Raw genomic sequence first — 18,642 nt, forward strand, 5'->3', positions numbered from 1 at the left:
GTGTGCTGGTTGAGCGCTGTGACTTGGTCTGGCATGGCCTGCCTCACCTCGGCATTTACCAGTGGGTGCTGTAGCCTGGCTGGGCCAGGCCCACCCTCTCAATTCCAGCTCATGCTGGTGGGGGCTACAGCATAGCCCAGCCCAGCCAGCCCCCAGTCCTGGCCCTCATGTGAACTGATATGTGTTGCAACCGACCCTGGCCCAACCCACACTGTTCTGGTGCTTGGATTCACCAGTGGGTGACGTGAACTGGTTTAGCCTGGTCTACCCCAAACCTGAACCAAATATATGCCAATGGGTACCATTCCCTGGTCTGACCTGGGCTGCTCCCTGTCTTGATTCTTATGCTCACCTACAGAGACTCTGTCCCAACAAAGGTATTGCCAAGTTCCTCCATCAGAATCTCTCCCAATGTCAGATCTTGCATCATTTAATGGGTTCATGGGCCAGCCCTACTTAGTCCACCTCCCGTCCTAGCAGGAACAGTAGCCTTTCCTGACCAGTCTTCAACCCATCCCAGTTTCTATTGTTAGATGTTACAGCCCAGCCAAGCCTGGTCCACACCCGGACACAGCTCACACCTGGCTCAGTAGGAGCAAAGACCTAGCCTAGCCTGTCCCATACCTACCCTGGTTCTCACGAGCACCAATTGGTGCTGAAGTCTATCCCAGTCCAGCATGCCAAAACCCAGTCCACACTTGTGCCAAGGGACACTGCAGGCATATATAGACTGGACTACAGCCCCCACTCCAGCCCCTGCGCTCACCATTGGAACCCACAACCCAGCCAGGGCGTCCTCTTAGCTCCCCAACCAGGCCTATTCCTAGCCACAGATTGCATGCATACCAGTGGTAGCTCTGACCCAGCTTGGCATAGCCCTTCACCAACGTCTTGGCCTTTGCCTTTGGTTGCTGTAGTCTGGCCTGACCTTGCCAGCGCCTAGTCCCAGCTCTCATTGGTGGGTGCTACAACCTGGCCCTGCTCAGCCTGCTCCCTGTCCCTGGCTCATGCAAACCAGTAGCTGTGGCAGCCTAGCCTGGCATGACCTGTGCTCCAGCCTGGTTTGTGCACTTGCATGTGAGCTCTGCCCGGTCCACCCACTTCCAAAACCAACCCACACATTAGCCGATAGTTGGAGCTACCTTGCCCAGCTTGCCCAACTCCCAAGCCTGGACCACGTGCTCACCAGCGGGAGCTATGATCCACTGGGTGAGTTTCCCATGTTCCCCCACTCTGCCCACTCCCAGACCCAGATCTCCTGCATGCCCACAGATGTAAGGCCCTTGCCGGCATAACCTGCCTCTCCATCTTGGCCTTGTTATGTCCCAGCATACCCCACACCCTGTTTTAGGATGCACATGCGGGTACTGCAGCCTGGACCTGCCCAGACTGTTCTCAATCCCTCTACCCGTGAGTGATGGCAGGTTCATGGTCACTCCTAGCTCAGCCCATCACTACCCCAACCCTTGAGCTAACCAGTGGGACTTGTACTTCCACAGGGTTGGGCCCACATATCCCTTACAGAATCTATCCCCACATCTGGTTCTCTCACGAGCTGGCTAGTGTCATGGCCGTGCCTAATGTGACCCGTCCCCTGGTTCAGATGTTAGTCAGGTACCTACTAGGCAGGTCCCCAACCCTAGCTTCCACGTGGACTAGCGTGTGGTGGTCAGCAATGTTCCTTGGTAACAAGCCCTTCTCAGGACTCCGATGTGGGCTGGGGCATTGGTTTGACCCACGCTTACCTGCAAGTACAGTGGCCCTGTCGTTGGGAGTCCCTCAGGATTCATTCCTCACCTACATGCACAGTGTCCTATCCATGGATGTCCCTCGGCAGCAATTCCATACCCCCAAGACCCTGGAGCTCACCGCCGGATGGCCAACGGGTGGAGCCTAGCACTTGTTGACACTCGGGCCGCTCGCAAGCCCAAGATGGCGGCAGCAGGCAGAGTCAGGGACTGAGTCGAGCTCCCAAGACATCCCTTCACGATGTTCTGACTGTGAAGGGTGTGAAGGGAGAAAGCTCTCGGGCTCAGGCAAGCCCAGGACTTGCTCCCTGCTTGGCAGTGGGGGCTGGGGCTAGGGCCCCAAATATTGAGTCTGACCTGGCCCAGGTATCTCCAGCAGCCCCCACGCTGCTGGGAATCCCTCCACTCAGGCCCTGAGGGCCACAGCTGTTTCAGTAAGCATAGCTGAAGCCACTGGACACACACACATGTGCTCACATATGCTTAGTCACACACCTGCACACACCAAGCGGAAGGGGTGACCTCAGAATCTTTGCATTTTCTTTCAAACTTGTAGAAGAGGCAGAGCAAAGTCACAGCTCTTCCACCTCTTTGTTCACCCCCAAAGACCCACCAAGGCCAGGGCCATGCCAGACTGAAGCCTCGGTGCCCAACATCACAGCGACCAGGGTCTGCACTGGAAGCAGCTGGACTTGGGAATGGAATCCTGGCACTGTGACATGGGACAAGAGTGTCAGGGCTGGGTGCTGTGGCATGAGACATGGGTGTCAGTGCTGGGTGCTGTGACCTGGACATGGGTGTCAGTGCTGGGTGCTGTGGCATGGGACATGTGTGTCTTAGTTCTTGGGTGCTGTGACATGGGACAAGAGTGTCAGTGCTGGGTGCTGTGACATGGGACATGGGTGTCTATGCCTCTGGGTGCTGTGGCATGGGACATGTGTCTTAGCTCCTGGGTGCTGTGGCATGGGACATGTGTGTCTTAGCTCTGGGTGCTGTGACATGGGACATGGGTGTCAGTGCTGGGTGCTGTGACCTGGACATGGGTGTCAGTGCTGGGTGCTGTGACATGGGACATGTGTGTCAGTGCTGAGTGCTGTGACATGGGACATGTGTCTTAGCTCCTGGGTGCTGTGGCATGGGACATGGGTGTCAGTGTTGAGTGCTGTGACATGGGACATGTGTGTCTTAGCTCCTGGGTGCTGTGACATGGGACATGGGTGTCAGTGCTGAGTGCTGTGACATGGGACATGTGTCTTAGCTCCTGGGTGCTGTGACATGGGACATGGGTGTCTTAGCTCCTGGGTGCTGTGGCATGGGACATGGGTGTCAGTGTTGAGTGCTGTGACGTGGGACACGGGTGTCAGTGCTGGGTGCTGGGACATGGGACATGTGTGTCTTAGCTCCTGGGTGCTGTGGCATGGGACATGTGTGTCTTAGCTCCTGGGTGCTGTGGCATGGGACATGGGTGTCAGTGCTGGGTGCTGTGACATGGGACATGTGTCTTAGCTCCTGGGTGCTGTGACATGGGACATGGGTGTCTTAGCTCCTGGGTGCTGTGACATGGGACATGGGTGTCAGTGCTGAGTGCTGTGACATGGGACATGTGTCTTAGCTCCTGGGTGCTGTGACATGGGACATGGGTGTCTTAGCTCCTGGGTGCTGTGACATGGGACATGGGTGTCAGTGTTGAGTGCTGTGACATGGGACATGGGTGTCTTAGCTCCTGGGTGCTGTGGCATGGGACATGTGTGTCTTAGCTCCTGGGTGCTGTGGCATGGGACATGTGTGTCTTAGCTCCTGGGTGCTGTGACATGGGACATGTGTGTCTTAGCTCCTGGGTGCTGTGACATGGGACATGGGTGTCTTAGCTCCTGGGTGCTGTGGCATGGGACATGGGTGTCAGTGCTGGGTGCTGTGACATGGGACATGTGTCTTAGCTCCTGGGTGCTGTGACATGGGACACGGGTGTTGACCACTGGATAAGCACCTACCTCTCTCAACCAAGGCTCAGTGTGGGCACAGAGCCCTGGCATGTCTGTGAACAGTCACATGGCCTCCAGCCCAGCATGTCTTCATTACCCCTCCCAGCACCCCCATCTTGTTCCTTTTGGTCCGTGACCCTCATTGTTATGTCCCAGGGTGAGTCTGTGGGCAGGGGCAGTGATGGAGTCCCTGTCCGAGAGACTGCCCGTCTGTGGACCCTCCGCTGATCAGGGGTCAGCAGCACCAGTTGCCCCATGCCTGTCCAATGCCAGGGGGGCTCCCAGGGAGGAGGAGGTGCCGGTCCTGGGCTGATTAGGCACCTGGAGTGGGTGACCCCAGCCCTGGTGCAGGGAGCGGGTCTTTCCGCCGGGGCCCCTCACACGTGCGTACCGCCGACTTGGGCGAGGAATCCTGTGCACACAGTGACTCAGAGAAGACAAACAGCTGTGGGACGGCTCCAATCAGTGCAGCCCCGCCACTAAACCAAATTTACCCTGAGCCCTCTGGGCGGCCGGGTCCTGCACATCCGCACAGGGCAGGCTGGCCCACCGTGGGCAGTGCCCGCCACGGCTCCCCTCGGCCCCGCGTTTGGCCCAGGAGAAACCCAAGCCGCCTTGCCCCTATCACGGAAGTTTTCCTTGGTGAGAGCCCAGCTCCGGAGCCTGCCCTTTCTGTCAACAGCGCCGATAATTCCTGTAATCTTTGGGGTTGCCCAACTCCAGCGGACACCCCCACCCCCTCTGGCAGGTGCCCACTTCCCCTTTGCCGGGATGGGGGGATCCAACACGCTCCTGGCTTTGTGTCACCCCCATTGCTCACATGGTGCTGGGGGTCCCTTCCCTTTCCTGACTCTGAAATCGCACAGGGGCATTAGTGCCTGCTCCGGGGGACCAGGGCTTCTGCCGTCCCCCCAGTTGCCCTCAGGAACCAGACCTCTGTGTGCTTGGACAGGGGAGTGGGCACAGACAGGGTGCTGGGCTGGTGCCTCCTGTCTGCAAAGCCCAGCCCGGGGACCATCCCTGCTCCCCAGGCAGCCTGATGCCAAAGGAAGGCAGAGGTCAGGCTGCCTGGAGTCCTGTGCTCACCGGGTTCTGTCCTGGTGGGCCCCGGGACGTGTGTGAGAGCAGGGACCAGGCAGGGGCAGGCCCAGGCTCAGGCTGCCTGCCCTGCTAAGGCCAGTGGCCCTGGGGCCCAGGCAGGGTTGGGGTCAGCCGTGGGCGGTTCCCTCCCCCACCATGTTGCCGCAAGCCCAGCAGCCAGTTCCTCAGCAGAGCTGTGTGGGCAGCACACCCCAACATCACTGACTCTGAGACTCCAAGGGGGCTGGGACATGGTCTGTTGGCGGCACAGATATGGGGGGCAAGAATGGGCACCCTGCCTGTGTGGGGACAGCTCGTCCCTCACGAGCTCTGGACTCATGACGGAGGGCAGGCATGTGAGAATTGTGGGTTTCTGGCCACCTCGGACCCTACCCATCCTCCGTCCGTCTCTTGCCCACCCTGGGGCCTGTTCCCAGCCGGATCCAAGCTGGCCAGTCTTAATCTCCACTGAGTCAGTGCCAGCATGCCTATCGGGGGCCCAGCCACCCGCTTCCTGTCCCAGATCCCAGGAGCCGGAGGCTGGTCCGCACCCCGACAACAGCGCGACTGTGAGGCTGAGCCACGCGGCAGGGCCCCCGCCCTGACCTGGTCCAAACAGTGCCCCTGTCTCCAAGGCAACACCTGGACCACCCATCCACAGGCCCTCGTGAGAGTCCACTGGCTTATCAGATGTCAGGAGGTGGCACCACCCAGCCCAGGCCTGGAGCTGAGCAGCCCAAGGGACCTGCCAGGGTGAAGGCTTTGGGGTCACCCCGCAGCCCTTGTGTGGCTTCCTGCTGAACTGCCTCACCTGAGTGGGCCTTGTTGCAGAGTCTGCCTCAGGGGGTACACCTGCTCATCCTCCCCCAGGCCCCTGTGCTCCCCCCCCCAGCTTGCCAGGGGCCCGGGCCATGCACAGCCGTGCCCACTTGAGGGCCTCCCGAGTCCGGGAGTGCACAAACAGTGGGATGCAAGGAGGCCCCTGCAGTGGGGAGGGCAGCTCAGAGCCAGTGGGCCCAGTCACGACCACACGTGGGCTTGTGTGCCGAGTGGGGGCTGGGCAGTGGAGGCCAACACCACGGATGCCCTGGCTGGTTCAAGTCAGTTTAGGAACTGGGGGTTGGGAAGCCTAGTCTAGGTGGGCATTCACCATGCAGGGTGCCAGTTCCCCCCAGCTCAGATCTTATAGTGACCCCAGACAGTGTCACGTGGGGCTGTGTCTGAGAGGGACCGTGGCCTGGAGCTGGCCGGGGCTGCCTGCAGTAGTCGGTCGGCTGCCTGGTGACGTGGCCGTGGCCTTGGCCACACAGCATGCTCCCCCTTCTAGGCCAGACTGGTGAGTCAGCTGGGCTAGGGGTCAGGGTGTGGGCCCCGGCTGAACGGCCACTGCCTTTCTGGAACACGAGGAGGGCAGGCCCGTGCCTACACTGGCCTTGGTTTTGGTCCCTTGTGGCGTCCCCCTGGTTCCCAGCACCTGTCGGGGCTTGCCATGAGGCAGCACAGCCCTCCAGAGCCTCCACAGAGATTCAGCGTCCGCTCCTGTGCTGGACACCGGGGCCCCGTGAGGCCACCAGCGTCTGTGCTCGGCTTCTGCTCAGGGCACTGGGGCGTCTGAAGAGCCTGCCTGTGGCGGGGCAGGGACTCACTGTGGCACCGCTGCTCTGCCGCTCCACTGCGGTCACTTGGCCACCCACACGTCCTGTCACTCATCAAGTCCTTAATTCACTCATTCATTCATGAAAGCCATTTCCTCACTCAGTCATTCATTAAAAACATTCACCCACTCACTCATTTGCTCACGGCCCCCTCCCTCACATGTCCGAGCACCAGAACCCAGTCGAGGCGTGTGCAAGGAAGGCCTGAAGGACCAGAGGAGCTGTGGCTGGCCCAGCAGAGCAAGGAGCAAATGCTTGGAATGGACCAGAAGCTTCCCTGACCCAAGGTCCGCCCAGCCCAGCCTCTCCCTTTGGTGTCTGCTTGGGGGCTCCCTGGACAGCCCCCGGAGCTGTGGCGTCTCCAAGGCCCAGATGTGGCCACCAGAGTGAACCCAGGGAAGGCCCAGGAGGGGGATGTGGGGGGAGAGGCTTGTGGACCTGGACTAGGGGGAGCCAGGCCTCACCTCCGGACACGCCCACCCCTGCCCGCCACTGGCCTCTGGCCAGCCCCAGGTGAGCGCCCACTGTTTACCCGGGTGAGGGGAACTGCGGGTGCGCCCCGCCCACCCACGTGAAGCTGCTGGGGCCAGAGCCAGCTCTGGGGCTACAAAAGGCCGCTGCCGACTCGGGTCCCTCCTCAGAGCCTGTGCCTTGGGGACCTCTCCCCACACTCCACGCCATGGCCGTCGGCCGGAGGAAAGTGGCCCCGCTCTGGGCCCTGGCTCTGGCCCTGGCCTGTGCCCAGCACACAGGTAAGATGGGACAGGCCTGTTCTTCCAAAGCCGCTGCTGGCCATGGCACAGCGCCCCTGGCCAGTCCCCCAAGTGGGCAGTGGGCAGGGTGCTTGCCTGGGAACTGGGCAAGCTCGATGTGGCCATGAGGGGCTGCCAACCTCAGCCCCTTCCCCTGGCCCTCTGCTTCCGGGCTGGGGAAGGACTGTGGCCTGGTTGCTCCCTGGAGTCCCCGGGTCCCTGCCATACCCTGCAGCCCTTGGCCACCAGTGGGTGACCCCTGGCCAGGACCCTTGCCTGCCGCCTGGCCTGGCCAGCAGCACTTTAGCCCTACCATGCATGCCCAGCTTGGGTAAATGGTAGGGAGGGCATGAGGCCCACGGGCAGCTCCTGTGCCTGGGGTGGATGGGGAGCGGGCAGGTACTAGGCATAGGCACTTTGTCCCTGCCAGGGGACATGGAGCAACCAGGCCAGTCCAGGGTCTGTTGCCCCAGTGCTGGCTAGCACAGCCTAGGCCCCCTGCCTCTGCTCCCTTCACTCCCAGTCAGAGCCAAGATCTCTGCGCCCATCTGTCTGCTTGGGGGACCCTCTAGGGTCTCCCCTCAAAGCCCTGCTGGGCTCAGTGCCTGCCCTCACCTCCTGAGCCAGGAGCAGGCTGCGGGGCCCTGTCCACTGGGCCTGGGTGGGTTGGCAAGGTGGCTCAGAGTACAGCTGAGGCCAGCTCAGGTCAGGGCCAGCACCTGCTGGGCCAGCACTATCCTTCCCTGTCAGCAGGCCCCTCGGACTGTGTCTGGTTGCTTTAGGCATGGGGTCATAGCTGCCCAGGTCTTACTTGGGCTCTACCAGGGCATTACTGGGGTTCCCCCTGGGTGAAGCTAGTGGGATGTCCCAGGCCAGTGGAGGAGGAAGGCGGCCCCATAGGGGGCACAGGGCCTGAGGGGGGCAGTGAGGGACTCCCACTCTGTCCCCTGTGTCCCTGGAGCTCCAGGGTTGGCTGATGGTGGAGGATCTTGTCCCTCTGGGAGATGGGGTTCCTCCCAGCCTGGTCCGGGACTCAGTGACAGAAGCAGGAGCTGGGAAGCTGGACTGGTCCAGGGCCCATGGCATGAGGTGGACCCCTCCCGCTGGACTGGGTCTGGGGATTCCGCCCCCTGAACACTGCACATTTGTTACAACCATGACCTTGGAACCACACAGCCCATCCCACTGCCCCGTGGCCACACTCTGATGGGCTTCCCTTCAGTGCCCAGGTCTTGTGCCTCTGGGACCTGCAGGGTCAGGTCCCGTCTCTCTATCTGAGCTGGGCTGTGGCTCACTTCCTCACACCTCAAACATGGAGACTGGGCTGACCACGGCACTTTCTCGGCAATGACAGAGTGGCCCCTGGAGATGTGGGTCAGGGTAAGGGGGTGCCCTCCTTGTTGGGGGCTCTATGGGACCCAGCTGACAGCCCCTGGCCCCCAGCTGGGCAGAGAGAGAGAGAGAGAGAGAGAGAGAGAGAGCGAGCTGCACTGCTGGCCAGCTGTGCTGCTCTCCCTCTGCTGTACTGCCCCTGGTAGCTGGCAGCCTGCCTACACCACGCCTGCCCCCAGCTGCCCCTCAGGCCTGGCCCCTCCTCCACAGGCTATGCCCAGAGTGGCTCCTCGGAACCCAGCTTCACCTACACTGACCTTCTTGCCACCCCACAGGCATCCAGAGGTGAGTGCCAGCCTTCTGTCACCCCTGGCCACCACACGTGGCTGTATCCTGGCCCCCCCCCCCCCGACTGCCCCTCTCTGGCCATGTCCCCACGTCCCCAGAGGCCCCGCCACGTCGTTCCTGTCTCTGTCCCTCCCTGTTGAACCCCCGTCTCAATGAATGAAACCTGCATCTTGGGTTGGCCTCTGGCTGCTCTGTCCTCAGTGGGCCTGGCCCAGGGGGCACGGGGGGACCCCCCCAGCACATGAGGCCCTAAAGCAAGGGACTCCAGGGGCCTCAAGGCAAGGCCTGTTCCTCCAGCTGCATTCCTGCAAAGGGCCAGATGGGTCCAAGCCATGGGTGTTGATCCAGGAGTTCTCAAGGAGGCCCCAGAGTCAGATGGAACATTCTGGGCCCCAGGAGAGCTGACAGCCCCCGGGGCTCCCTGGGGTGGGGGCCAGAGGACGAGGAAGGTCCTCGGGGAACAGGAACATGCAGCTGGCATGCCCCTTCTCTGCTTTCCCCTGTGAGCACCCCATGGCCAGGGAGACCAGAGTCCACTCAGAGCCCCAGCCTTGAGACCCTCCTGTGGCGGTGGGTCCCCGCAATCTGCCATGGCCGTGAGCATCCCACGAGCCCTTGTCTTTGCAGGTGATCTCCTCCGGGCATCGACCGTGGCCTCCCCGCCAAGAACCATTCCTGTGGTGCCAGGTGAGGAACCCCAAGGCCCAGCCAGAGAAGGAGCTGAAATGGGGCCTTGCTCTTCAGCCCTGCAGTAAAGACCCTGGGGTGTCTCAGTGCTGGGTGGGCACCCCATAGCTATGGAGAGGGTGTCTCCCACTTGCCAGCTCCCAGAAGGGACAGGCTGCAGGGTGGGCAGGGCAGGGGCGCCTCTAGCGGCCGTGGTGGCTTTCGCTGCAGCTCCGGACCCCAAGCACAACGGCCGTGTGTGCAGCACCTGGGGCAACTTCCACTACAAGACCTTCGACGGCGCCGTCTTCCGCTTCCCCGGCCTCTGCAACTACGTGTTCTCTGCGCACTGCGGCGACGCCTACGAGGACTTCAACATCCAGCTACGCCGCGGCCTACAGAACGGCACTGCCTCCCTAGGCAGGGTCACCATGAAGCTGCAGGGCCTGGTGGTCGAGCTGACCAACACTTTTGTCCTGGTCAACAGCCGCCCGTGAGTGTGTCCCTGCGGAGGCCCCAGGGGAGGAAGCAGTGATTCCTGGGCGTGGGGCAGGGCAGGGGGCATCCCCAGTGCGATGGGCAGACTCCCCCTGAGTCCTGGCCCTTCCCCAGTTCCTCAGTGACGCTGGGGCCCCAGGGTCGCCATCCCCTTTCTGCTTTTGGTCCTGTGTCCCCTGCCTGCCCAAGGACCCTCTCTTTGCCCACCACTGGCCGCTGAGCCCCAGCCTGTCTCCCCAGGGTGCAGCTCCCATTCAGCCAGTCCGGGGTCTTCATAGAGCGCAGTGATGACTACCTAAAGGTGGTGGCCAAGCTGGGCCTGGTCTTCATGTGGAGCCAGGATGGCAGCCTCCTGGTATGTGAGGGGCCACGGGGCTTGGTTGGGGGGGACGAGGGGTGCTGTGCACCTGCAGCCGCTCCAGAAAGGGAGGAGAAAGTTCTGGGCAGAGGCGAGGTCAGGTCCCATGGCAAGGGAGTGGGGATGAAGGTCCCGGCAGAGCCCTGTGAACCTGTACCCCCAGATGGTCGATCTGTGTGGCTTATGGTGAGGGGGTCTTCTTGGTGAGCCCCAAGCCTCTTTTGGGGGGTCTCGGTCCTGGACGTCCCTACGGAGCAATTGCCTGATGCCTCCTCCTGTTGCAGCTGGAGCTGGACTCCAAGTTTGCCAACAAGACGTGTGGGCTCTGCGGAGACTTCAACGGCAACCCCACGGCCAGCGAGTTCCTGTCCCACAGTAAGCAGGGCCCGGCGGCCACCGCAGCACTGTCCACGCCCCTCCTGGCGGCTGCAGGTTCATGCTGCACACACAGTCCCAGCACAGACGCCTGTCCACACCAGCACACACACACACACACAGTCCTGTCCACACCCACCACCCACACAGTCCTGTCCACACCCAGCACACACACACAGTCCTGTCCACACACCCACACACACAGGGACACACACCCATACACACACAGTCCTGTCCACACCCGGCACACACACAGGCCTGTTCACACATGGCATACACACACACACACACTCAAAGGCGCACATACAGTCCTGACCCATGGCCATGCTGTGCACAGGAAACAAAGCACCCACCAGGTCCCTTATTCTCCTCGTGGCCCCTGGCCCCTGACACTGCCCCTGCCCTCCTTTTGCTGGGCCCCGGAAGCCCCCCACAAGCCCGCCACAGGATATACAGCTGTGGGGAACCAGCTGTCCAGCCAGGTCTGGCCAGGTCTCCCTGTGGCTCCCTGCGAGTCCAGGACCCCGGGGTCAAGCATCAGCTAGTGCTGGGCCACTGCCCTGCGACCCCAGGGCTCCCAGCCCTGTGCCGATTCCCTGAGGTTCTTTCCCTCTGGGTGTCCCATGCAGTGTGGATGGGACGGGTGGCCCCTGGGACCCTGCTGCATAGCTGCATGCCAAGTCGGCTATGCCCCTGCAGATACCAGGCTGAGCCCCATGGAGTTCGGGAACCTACAGAAGTTTGATGGTCCCACCGAGCAGTGCCAGGACCCTGCCCCTGAGGGCAGGAGGAACTGCTCCACGAGCCCAGTGAGTCCTGCGTGAGAGGGGTGCGGCGCCCCCGCCTGGCCACGCAGGGGGCACTGAGGCAGACACAGCCGCTCCTGGTTTTGCCGCAGGGCGTCTGTGAGGAGCTGCTGAACGGCCCGCTGTTCTCGGGCTGCACGGAGCTGGTGAACGTGAGCAGCTACGTCGAGGCCTGCAAGCAGGACCTGTGCCTGTGCGCCAGCAAGGACCTCCAGCCCTGCCTCTGCCAAACCCTGGCCGAGTACTCCCGCCAGTGTGCCCACGCCGGGGGGCTGCCCCAGGACTGGCGGGGCCCCGACCTCTGCCGTGAGTGCCCCCACCCGGCCTTCACCCTGCCAGGCTGTGCCACCCTGCCTGGTGTGCCCTAACCTGTCCCACTGCCCGCACAGCTCGGACATGTCCCCACAACATGGAGCACCACGAGTGCCGCTCGCCGTGTGTCGACACCTGCTCCAATCCCGAGCGCTCCCAGGTCTGCGAGGACCACTGTGTGGCCGGCTGCTTCTGCCCCGAGGGTGAGGAACACGTCGCTGTCCCCTAGCCCCGCAAGGTGCCAGGCACTGGGTGGCTGGGGAGCCTGTGGGTGCTGGGCCATCCCCTCCACAGTGGGCACCTGTCACACACCTGCCCGCCCCACAGGGCTGGTGCTCGATGACATTGGCCAGGCTGGCTGTGTCGCTGTGTCCCAGTGTTCATGCACCTACAACGGGGTTACCTACGCCCCCGGAGCCAACTACTCCACGGACTGCAGAGAGTGGTAGGGGTCCTGGGGGGGCTGTGGCCTGCTGAGGCCGGTGTGGCAGGGGCCAGCGGGCTGGGCTGGGCACAGGGCAGCAGCACGCAGTGGGTCTCCGTCTCCACTGCTTTTAGCACCTGCATGGGAGGCCGCTGGAGCTGTCAGGACGTGCCATGCCCCGGCACCTGTTCGGTGATGGGAGGCGCCCACTTCTCCACATTCGATGAACGGCAATACACAGTGCATGGGGACTGCAGCTATGTGCTGGCCAAGGTGAGGGCGCGCATGCAGTGGGCACACATGCAGCGGGCACGCCCAGCCTCCCCCAGCCCGGGTTCGTCACTGCTGCCCCCCCCATGTTCAAGCCACACTCTAGGACATCACCCGGCTACTGCCCCGGCCTTCACCCCATCCTTCCGCCCTCGGGTCCTGTCTTCTGAGACAGCGTTTAGGGGTCCCAGGTCCTGGAACAAGCAAAACTGAGAGCCTGGGGTTTCCCTATAACCATGGCCTGAGTCGGGGTGGGGCTGTTGGTGTGGGGGTCCCTCCTGGCACTCTGTTGGTGTGGGGGTCCCTCCCGGCACTCTGTTGGTGTGGGGGTCCCTCTTGGCACTCTGTTGGTGTGGGGGTCCCTCCCGGCACTCTGTTGGAGTGGGGGTCCCTCCCGGCACTGTCCGTCCTGGCAGTATGATATGCGTCCACCCTGAGGTGTCACACATGGTCATGTCCTCCCCAAGCATCACTGGACTCTGCATCCCCGCGTAGGCACAGCCCCAGGCGGCTCTGCCCCACCCGTGTCGCCCAGCGGCTGCCTGGCCGTCCCTGCAGGGCATGGTCCTGAGAGCCCCTCCTCTTGGGGCTCCGGGTGGGTAGGTGGGGCGCCAGGACAGGGCTCTCTTGAGGCTGAGTGTGAGCCACCTGTCGCATCCCCAGTCCTGTAACAGCAGTACCTTCAGTGTGTTGGCGGAGCTGCGCAAGTGTGGCCTGACAGACAGCGAGACCTGCCTCAAGAGTGTGACGCTGAGCTTGGGCGGGGGGCACACGGTGAGTGTCCGCCCCGGCTGCGTCCAGGGCGTGGGGGTTTTCTGAGAGACCCCGAGGCCCTCCACGCCCATCCGATGGCCCTGCCGAAGCCCGCCTCTATGGAGCGCAGGGCCCTCTCCACAGCCTTGCGGGGTGCTGGGGGACGTTGGCCACGACCTGCCCCAACCGACTGCTGTCTGCCCACAGGTGGTAGTGATCAGGGCCAGTGGGGAGGTATTTGTGAATCAGATCTACACCCAGCTGCCCGTCTCTGCAGGTGAGACGCCCCCTACCCCAACCAGGGCTGCCTGGTGCCCGGCCCTGCCCCCAGCTGAAGCCCCGGTCCTCTGTCCGCAGCCAATGTCACCATCTTCAGGCCCTCCACCTTCTTCATCATCGCTCACACCAACCTGGGCCTGCAGCTGAATGTGCAGCTGGTGCCCACCATGCAGGTGTCTGTGCAGCTGGAGCCCGAGTTCCGAGGGCTGACGTGCGGTAAGAGGGGGCTCTGTCCGGGCCTGAGCCCAGCCTGGCTGGCAGGAGCCCTGGCACCTCCCTCCCCACACCAACGCCACCCTCCCCACACCAGGCCTCTGCGGCAACTTCAACAGCGTGCAGGCCGACGACTTCCGGACCATGAGCGGCGTGGTGGAGGGCACGGCAGCTGCCTTCGTCAACACCTTCAAGACGCAGGCCTCCTGTCCCAACGTCAAGAGCCACTTTGAGGACCCCTGTTCTCTCAGCGTGGAGAACGGTACGTGAGCCCCTACCCCCAACTCAGCATGGCAAGTCCGGAGGAAATGCTGTGGGCGCCCAGAGCTGGGTGGGGTGTGGAGCTGCCCCCTTACTGCGGCTCCAGAGAGAGGCCGGAGGGAGCCCTGGTGGCCGTGCACGCTCTGGGCCTCTCCAGGAACCCACGTGGCCTCTGCCGGCACGGAGGAGCCCCCAGCCCCAGCCTGGGCACAGCCGGTGACATGTGTGTGCCTGACGGCCTCCCCTCTGCCCACAGAGAAGTTTGCCCAGCACTGGTGCTCGCGGCTGACCGACACCAATGGCACCTTTGCCGAGTGCCACACTGCCGTGAACCCCAGCACCTACCACTCGGTAATGCCCGCTGCTCCGGGAGGTGGGGAAGGCCCTGGGCAAGGGGGAGCCGTGGCCCAGGGACCACCAGGCCCAGTGCCAGCCCCACTCCCTCAGCCACGCATTCATTCTATCACTCACGTCCACTTGTCACATGCCCACTGAGCGTGTCCAGGCACAGGGTGAAAGTCTGGGGGTCTGTAACCAGGCAGCAGGGGCAGAGACAAAGGACCATGGTCCAACAGAGAGTGAGGGAACATAGGCCGGGCCTGACTGCCCCCTGATGCCCGCTGGCCCCGCCCCCAGAACTGCCTGTTTGACACCTGCAACTGTGAGAAGAGCGAGGAGTGCATGTGTGCAGCGCTGGCCTCCTACGTGCACGCCTGCGCCGCCAAGGGCGTGCTGCTGCGCGACTGGCGGGACGGCGTCTGCAGTGAGTGGTCCCCACCCCGGGTCCCTCAGGGGCTCATTCTGCCTGCCAGGCCTGGAGGCCCAGCAGCAGGGGGCCGGCGTGGTCCCAGCAGGGCCTGGGCTTCTGCACCCTGCCTCCTGAGGGTCACCCTCTCTCCCCCACCCTGCAGCAAAGCATGTGGCTGCCTGCCCCAAATCCATGGTTTACCACTACAAAATCAGCACTTGCCAGCCCACGTGCCGCAGCCGCAGCGAGCCCGACCTCACCTGCGGCATTAACTTCGTGCCCGTGGACGGCTGCGCCTGCCCCGAGGGCACCTTCCTGGACGATGCGGGCAAGTGCGTGGAGGCCAGCAGCTGTCCCTGCTACCACAGTGGCTCTGTGGTCCCCAACGGCGAGTCTGTGCATGACGGCGGGGCCATCTGGTAGGTCCCCTGGGAGCAGGCGGGCCGGGTCTGGGGGCTCCCAGGCCTCGAAGGGAGGCGTGACTGCTCTCTCCGCACAGCACCTGCACACAAGGGATGCTGACCTGCATCGGCGGCCGGGTCCCTGCCCCAGGTGAGCACTGAGGGAGGGACAGCCTGCTGCCTGCTCATCGGCTTCTCCCTGCCCTGTGTGTGCGGGTCCCACTGCGCTCAGCCCGGGGGGATGTGGCCCTCCACACATTGTGTGCCACACAAACTTACACACCGTGTTGCACGCATTGTCACACTCATAAGCCATGTCAACACACATGCACAGAGTGGAGAACCCTCCAGGTGCCCTGGGGAGGTGTAGCTGTGGCTGTGGGGACATGCACGGCCTGGCCACAGCCCCTGCCGGGTCCCACCCAGCGAGCCTGGTGTGGGTGGGCTGTGATCCCCTGAGCACCCCCTTCTCCTGCCAGTGTGTGATGCACCCATGGTCTTCTTCGACTGCCGCAACGCCACGTCCGGGGCCACCGGGGCCGGCTGCCAGAAGAGCTGCCACACCCTGGACATGGACTGTGTGAGTGCGCGTCCCTCCCGAAGTCCCCGTGACCCCCACCATCCTGGCCTGCCCAGGGCATGTGGTGACTTTCAGTGCGAGGGTCCCGTGCTGGTCCCAGGGCTCCACAGGTCCTGCAGGGGTCCGCTGATCCATGCCCTCTGGCCCTGCAGTACAGCTCCCAGTGTGTGTCCGGCTGTGTGTGCCCCGAGGGGCTGGTGGCCGACGGCCTTGGTGGCTGCATTGCTGAGGAGGACTGTCCCTGTGTGCACAACGAGGCCAGCTACAGGCCCGGACAGACCATCTGGACAGGCTGCAACACCTGGTATGCGGGCACATGGCACCCCGGCCACAAGCCTGGCATGGGGGAGGGCACTGGGGCAGCCCCAGCCATGGAGATCCCCAGGAGGCAGCTGGCCTGATTCCTGCTTTCCGCGCAGCACATGTGAGAACAGGAAGTGGCACTGCTCGGATGAACCCTGCCTGGCCACCTGTGCCGTCTACGGGGACGGCCACTACCTGACCTTCGACGGGCGGCGCTACACCTTCAGCGGGGACTGCCAGTACACTCTGTTGCAGGTGTGGATGGGGGCCTCTGGGAGCACACAGCCAACTCCTCTGCCATGGGGTCCCCAGCTCCCTACAGCCCCTTGTGCCCTCAGGACCAGTGTGGGGGCAACGGCAGCGCCCAAGATGCCTTCCGTGTCGTCACCGAGAACGTGCCCTGTGGCACCACGGGGACCACCTGCTCCAAGGCCATCAAGATCTTCCTGGGGGTGAGTGTGGGCGCAGCTGGCAGGGCACCAGGACAGGTGCTGTGAGGGCCGCAGGCCGGCTGATCTGTGGGGCGCTCTTGCCATGCAGAGCTACGAGCTGAAGCTGAGTGACGGGAAGGTGGAAGTGGAGGAGAAGGGCAAGGGGCAGGAGGCTCCCTACACCATCCGCCAGAAGGGCGTCTTCCTGGTGGTAGACACGGACCTCGGCCTGGTGCTGCTGTGGGACAGAAAGACCACCCTGTTCCTCCGACTCAGCCCTGAGTTCAAGGTGAGGCCCCTGGCATGGCCACTGCCTCACAGGAAGCGTGGGGTGTGAGTGGAGTGTGGACAGCGGGAGCAGGTGTGGGACCGAGCCCCGGGGAGGGCAACTGGGAGAGGCCATTGCTGGGGCCACAGTCCTGGCACGGATTCTCTTGAGGGCACAAGGCCTCCGGGCCCCAGAGTGGGCAGACAGGGCTCGGGGCATCACCCCTGCGCTGGGCAGCTTTCTGTGGGCTCTCTGTGACCCCCTAGCTGTGGTCTGTCCTCAGCTCACAGCCTCCTCCTCCCTGTGTGTGTGGGGGGGTCCACACCACCTTTCCACAGGCCCAGGCCACTGGACTTAGGGCTCCCAAATCTTGGTCACCCCATTTCCAAGTCCAGCCCTGCTCACAGGGACTTGGGCATTTCTCGGGGTCCACTGATCCACTCACATGGGCATCTCCAGCACCCTGTTTCCTGGAGACTGACTCCAGTCTGCCCACTGTGCTCTCTCTCCTCACCCCACAGAGGCCTGGGCTCCATGCCAGGTTGAGGCTGAGGGAGGGAGCAGGCAGCACTGCAGGGCACGACCAGCCGGGCACGGCCAGGGGACAAGACTTCCATCATCACCTCCTACTATCTGGGCTCATCCTGGGGAAGCCAGGGGGACAGTGCTCCACCCCCCCCATGCTGGGGTCTGCAGCCCCTCCTGTGCCCCCAAGGCCCCAGGCCCATGGTCTCTGCACCTCTCAGGGCAGGGTCTGCGGCCTGTGTGGGAACTTTGACGACAACGCCGTCAACGACTTCACCACGCGGAGCCAGTCCGTGGTGGGCGATGCCCTGGAGTTCGGGAACAGCTGGAAGTTCTCACCATCCTGCCCGGACGCCCAGGCGCCCCGGGACGCCTGCACTGCCAACCCCTACCGCAAGTCGTGGGCTCAGAAGCAATGTAGCATCCTCAACAGTGCCACCTTCGCCTCCTGCCATGCCCACGTACGACCCTGGGGGCTCGGGAGTACTAGGTGATGGCTTGGGGCATGGTGGGTAGCTTTCAGCCGAGGATAGCAGGCATGGGTTCCGTCAGACAGGTGGATCCAGGGCACTCACCCTGAAGACGCTGGCCCCAGGCAGCCAGGGCCTCCAGGCCAGCCGGGAGCAGTGTCAGGAGAGGCTGAGCCAGCCTGACAGCCACTGGGGCGGCAGTGGGGGGCTGCTCATTCACTCTCCTGAGCCAGGCCCGGGACACAGCAGCCTGATGTTGTCACCTCAACTCCCTGTGCCCCAGGTGGAGCCTGGCGAGTACTACGAGGCCTGCGTGCAGGACGCCTGCGCCTGTGACTCGGGGGGCGACTGTGAGTGCTTCTGCACCGCCGTGGCCGCCTACGCCCAGGCCTGCCATGAGGTGGGCGTGTGTGTGTCCTGGAGGAGCCCGGACGTCTGCCGTGAGTGCTTGGGGCGGGCACAGGGGGCGAGGCTGGCACAGGCCTGCGGGATGCACTGCTGAGCGGGAGTGCTCGAAGGGAAGTCGGGGAGGGTGCGGGTTTGCCCTAGCAGCCATGCCAGGCTCCAGAGTGCAAAGCTGGACGCTGCCTGGGCTGGAGATCCCCGAGTGAGGTGCCTGTCTGCACGTCCCATCCCCGGCTGCTGCGGCTGAACCCCCTTCTCCCCCACAGCACTGTTCTGTGACTTCTACAACCCCGAGGGCCACTGTGAGTGGCACTACCAGCCATGCGGGGCGCCCTGCATGCGCACGTGCCAGAATCCCAACGGAGAGTGCCTGCGCAGCGTGGCCGGTCTGGAAGGTGG

At 63.4% G+C, this 18,642-nt stretch overlaps 1 protein-coding gene across 1 annotated transcript in view; it reads left to right on the forward strand.

Annotated features, from left to right (window-relative positions):
* The first annotated feature begins 7,144 nt into the window (after positions 1-7,144).
* MUC5AC (mucin 5AC, oligomeric mucus/gel-forming) overlaps positions 7,145-18,642 on the forward strand; it is a 28,739-nt gene continuing 17,241 nt past the window's right edge. Inside the window, exons 1-27 of the mRNA XM_040970818.1 lie at positions 7,145-7,217; positions 8,820-8,894; positions 9,525-9,584; positions 9,795-10,056; positions 10,302-10,416; positions 10,704-10,794; positions 11,494-11,603; positions 11,693-11,906; positions 11,990-12,115; positions 12,240-12,357; positions 12,471-12,609; positions 13,270-13,380; positions 13,567-13,636; positions 13,717-13,854; positions 13,949-14,113; positions 14,369-14,463; positions 14,749-14,875; positions 15,024-15,279; positions 15,360-15,412; positions 15,741-15,841; positions 15,994-16,145; positions 16,261-16,399; positions 16,483-16,596; positions 16,685-16,864; positions 17,590-17,829; positions 18,122-18,278; positions 18,510-18,638. Of these exons, the coding sequence (XP_040826752.1) occupies positions 7,145-7,217; positions 8,820-8,894; positions 9,525-9,584; positions 9,795-10,056; positions 10,302-10,416; positions 10,704-10,794; positions 11,494-11,603; positions 11,693-11,906; positions 11,990-12,115; positions 12,240-12,357; positions 12,471-12,609; positions 13,270-13,380; positions 13,567-13,636; positions 13,717-13,854; positions 13,949-14,113; positions 14,369-14,463; positions 14,749-14,875; positions 15,024-15,279; positions 15,360-15,412; positions 15,741-15,841; positions 15,994-16,145; positions 16,261-16,399; positions 16,483-16,596; positions 16,685-16,864; positions 17,590-17,829; positions 18,122-18,278; positions 18,510-18,638 (3,610 nt within the window). The remainder of the gene's footprint in view (positions 7,218-8,819; positions 8,895-9,524; positions 9,585-9,794; positions 10,057-10,301; positions 10,417-10,703; positions 10,795-11,493; positions 11,604-11,692; positions 11,907-11,989; positions 12,116-12,239; positions 12,358-12,470; positions 12,610-13,269; positions 13,381-13,566; positions 13,637-13,716; positions 13,855-13,948; positions 14,114-14,368; positions 14,464-14,748; positions 14,876-15,023; positions 15,280-15,359; positions 15,413-15,740; positions 15,842-15,993; positions 16,146-16,260; positions 16,400-16,482; positions 16,597-16,684; positions 16,865-17,589; positions 17,830-18,121; positions 18,279-18,509; positions 18,639-18,642) is intronic.

This window comes from Ochotona curzoniae, unplaced genomic scaffold (assembly GCF_017591425.1).
Source record: "Ochotona curzoniae isolate NIBS_2020 unplaced genomic scaffold, NIBS_Ocur_1.0 scaffold_4937, whole genome shotgun sequence".
In the NCBI taxonomy this organism is placed as follows: domain Eukaryota; kingdom Metazoa; phylum Chordata; class Mammalia; order Lagomorpha; family Ochotonidae; genus Ochotona; species Ochotona curzoniae.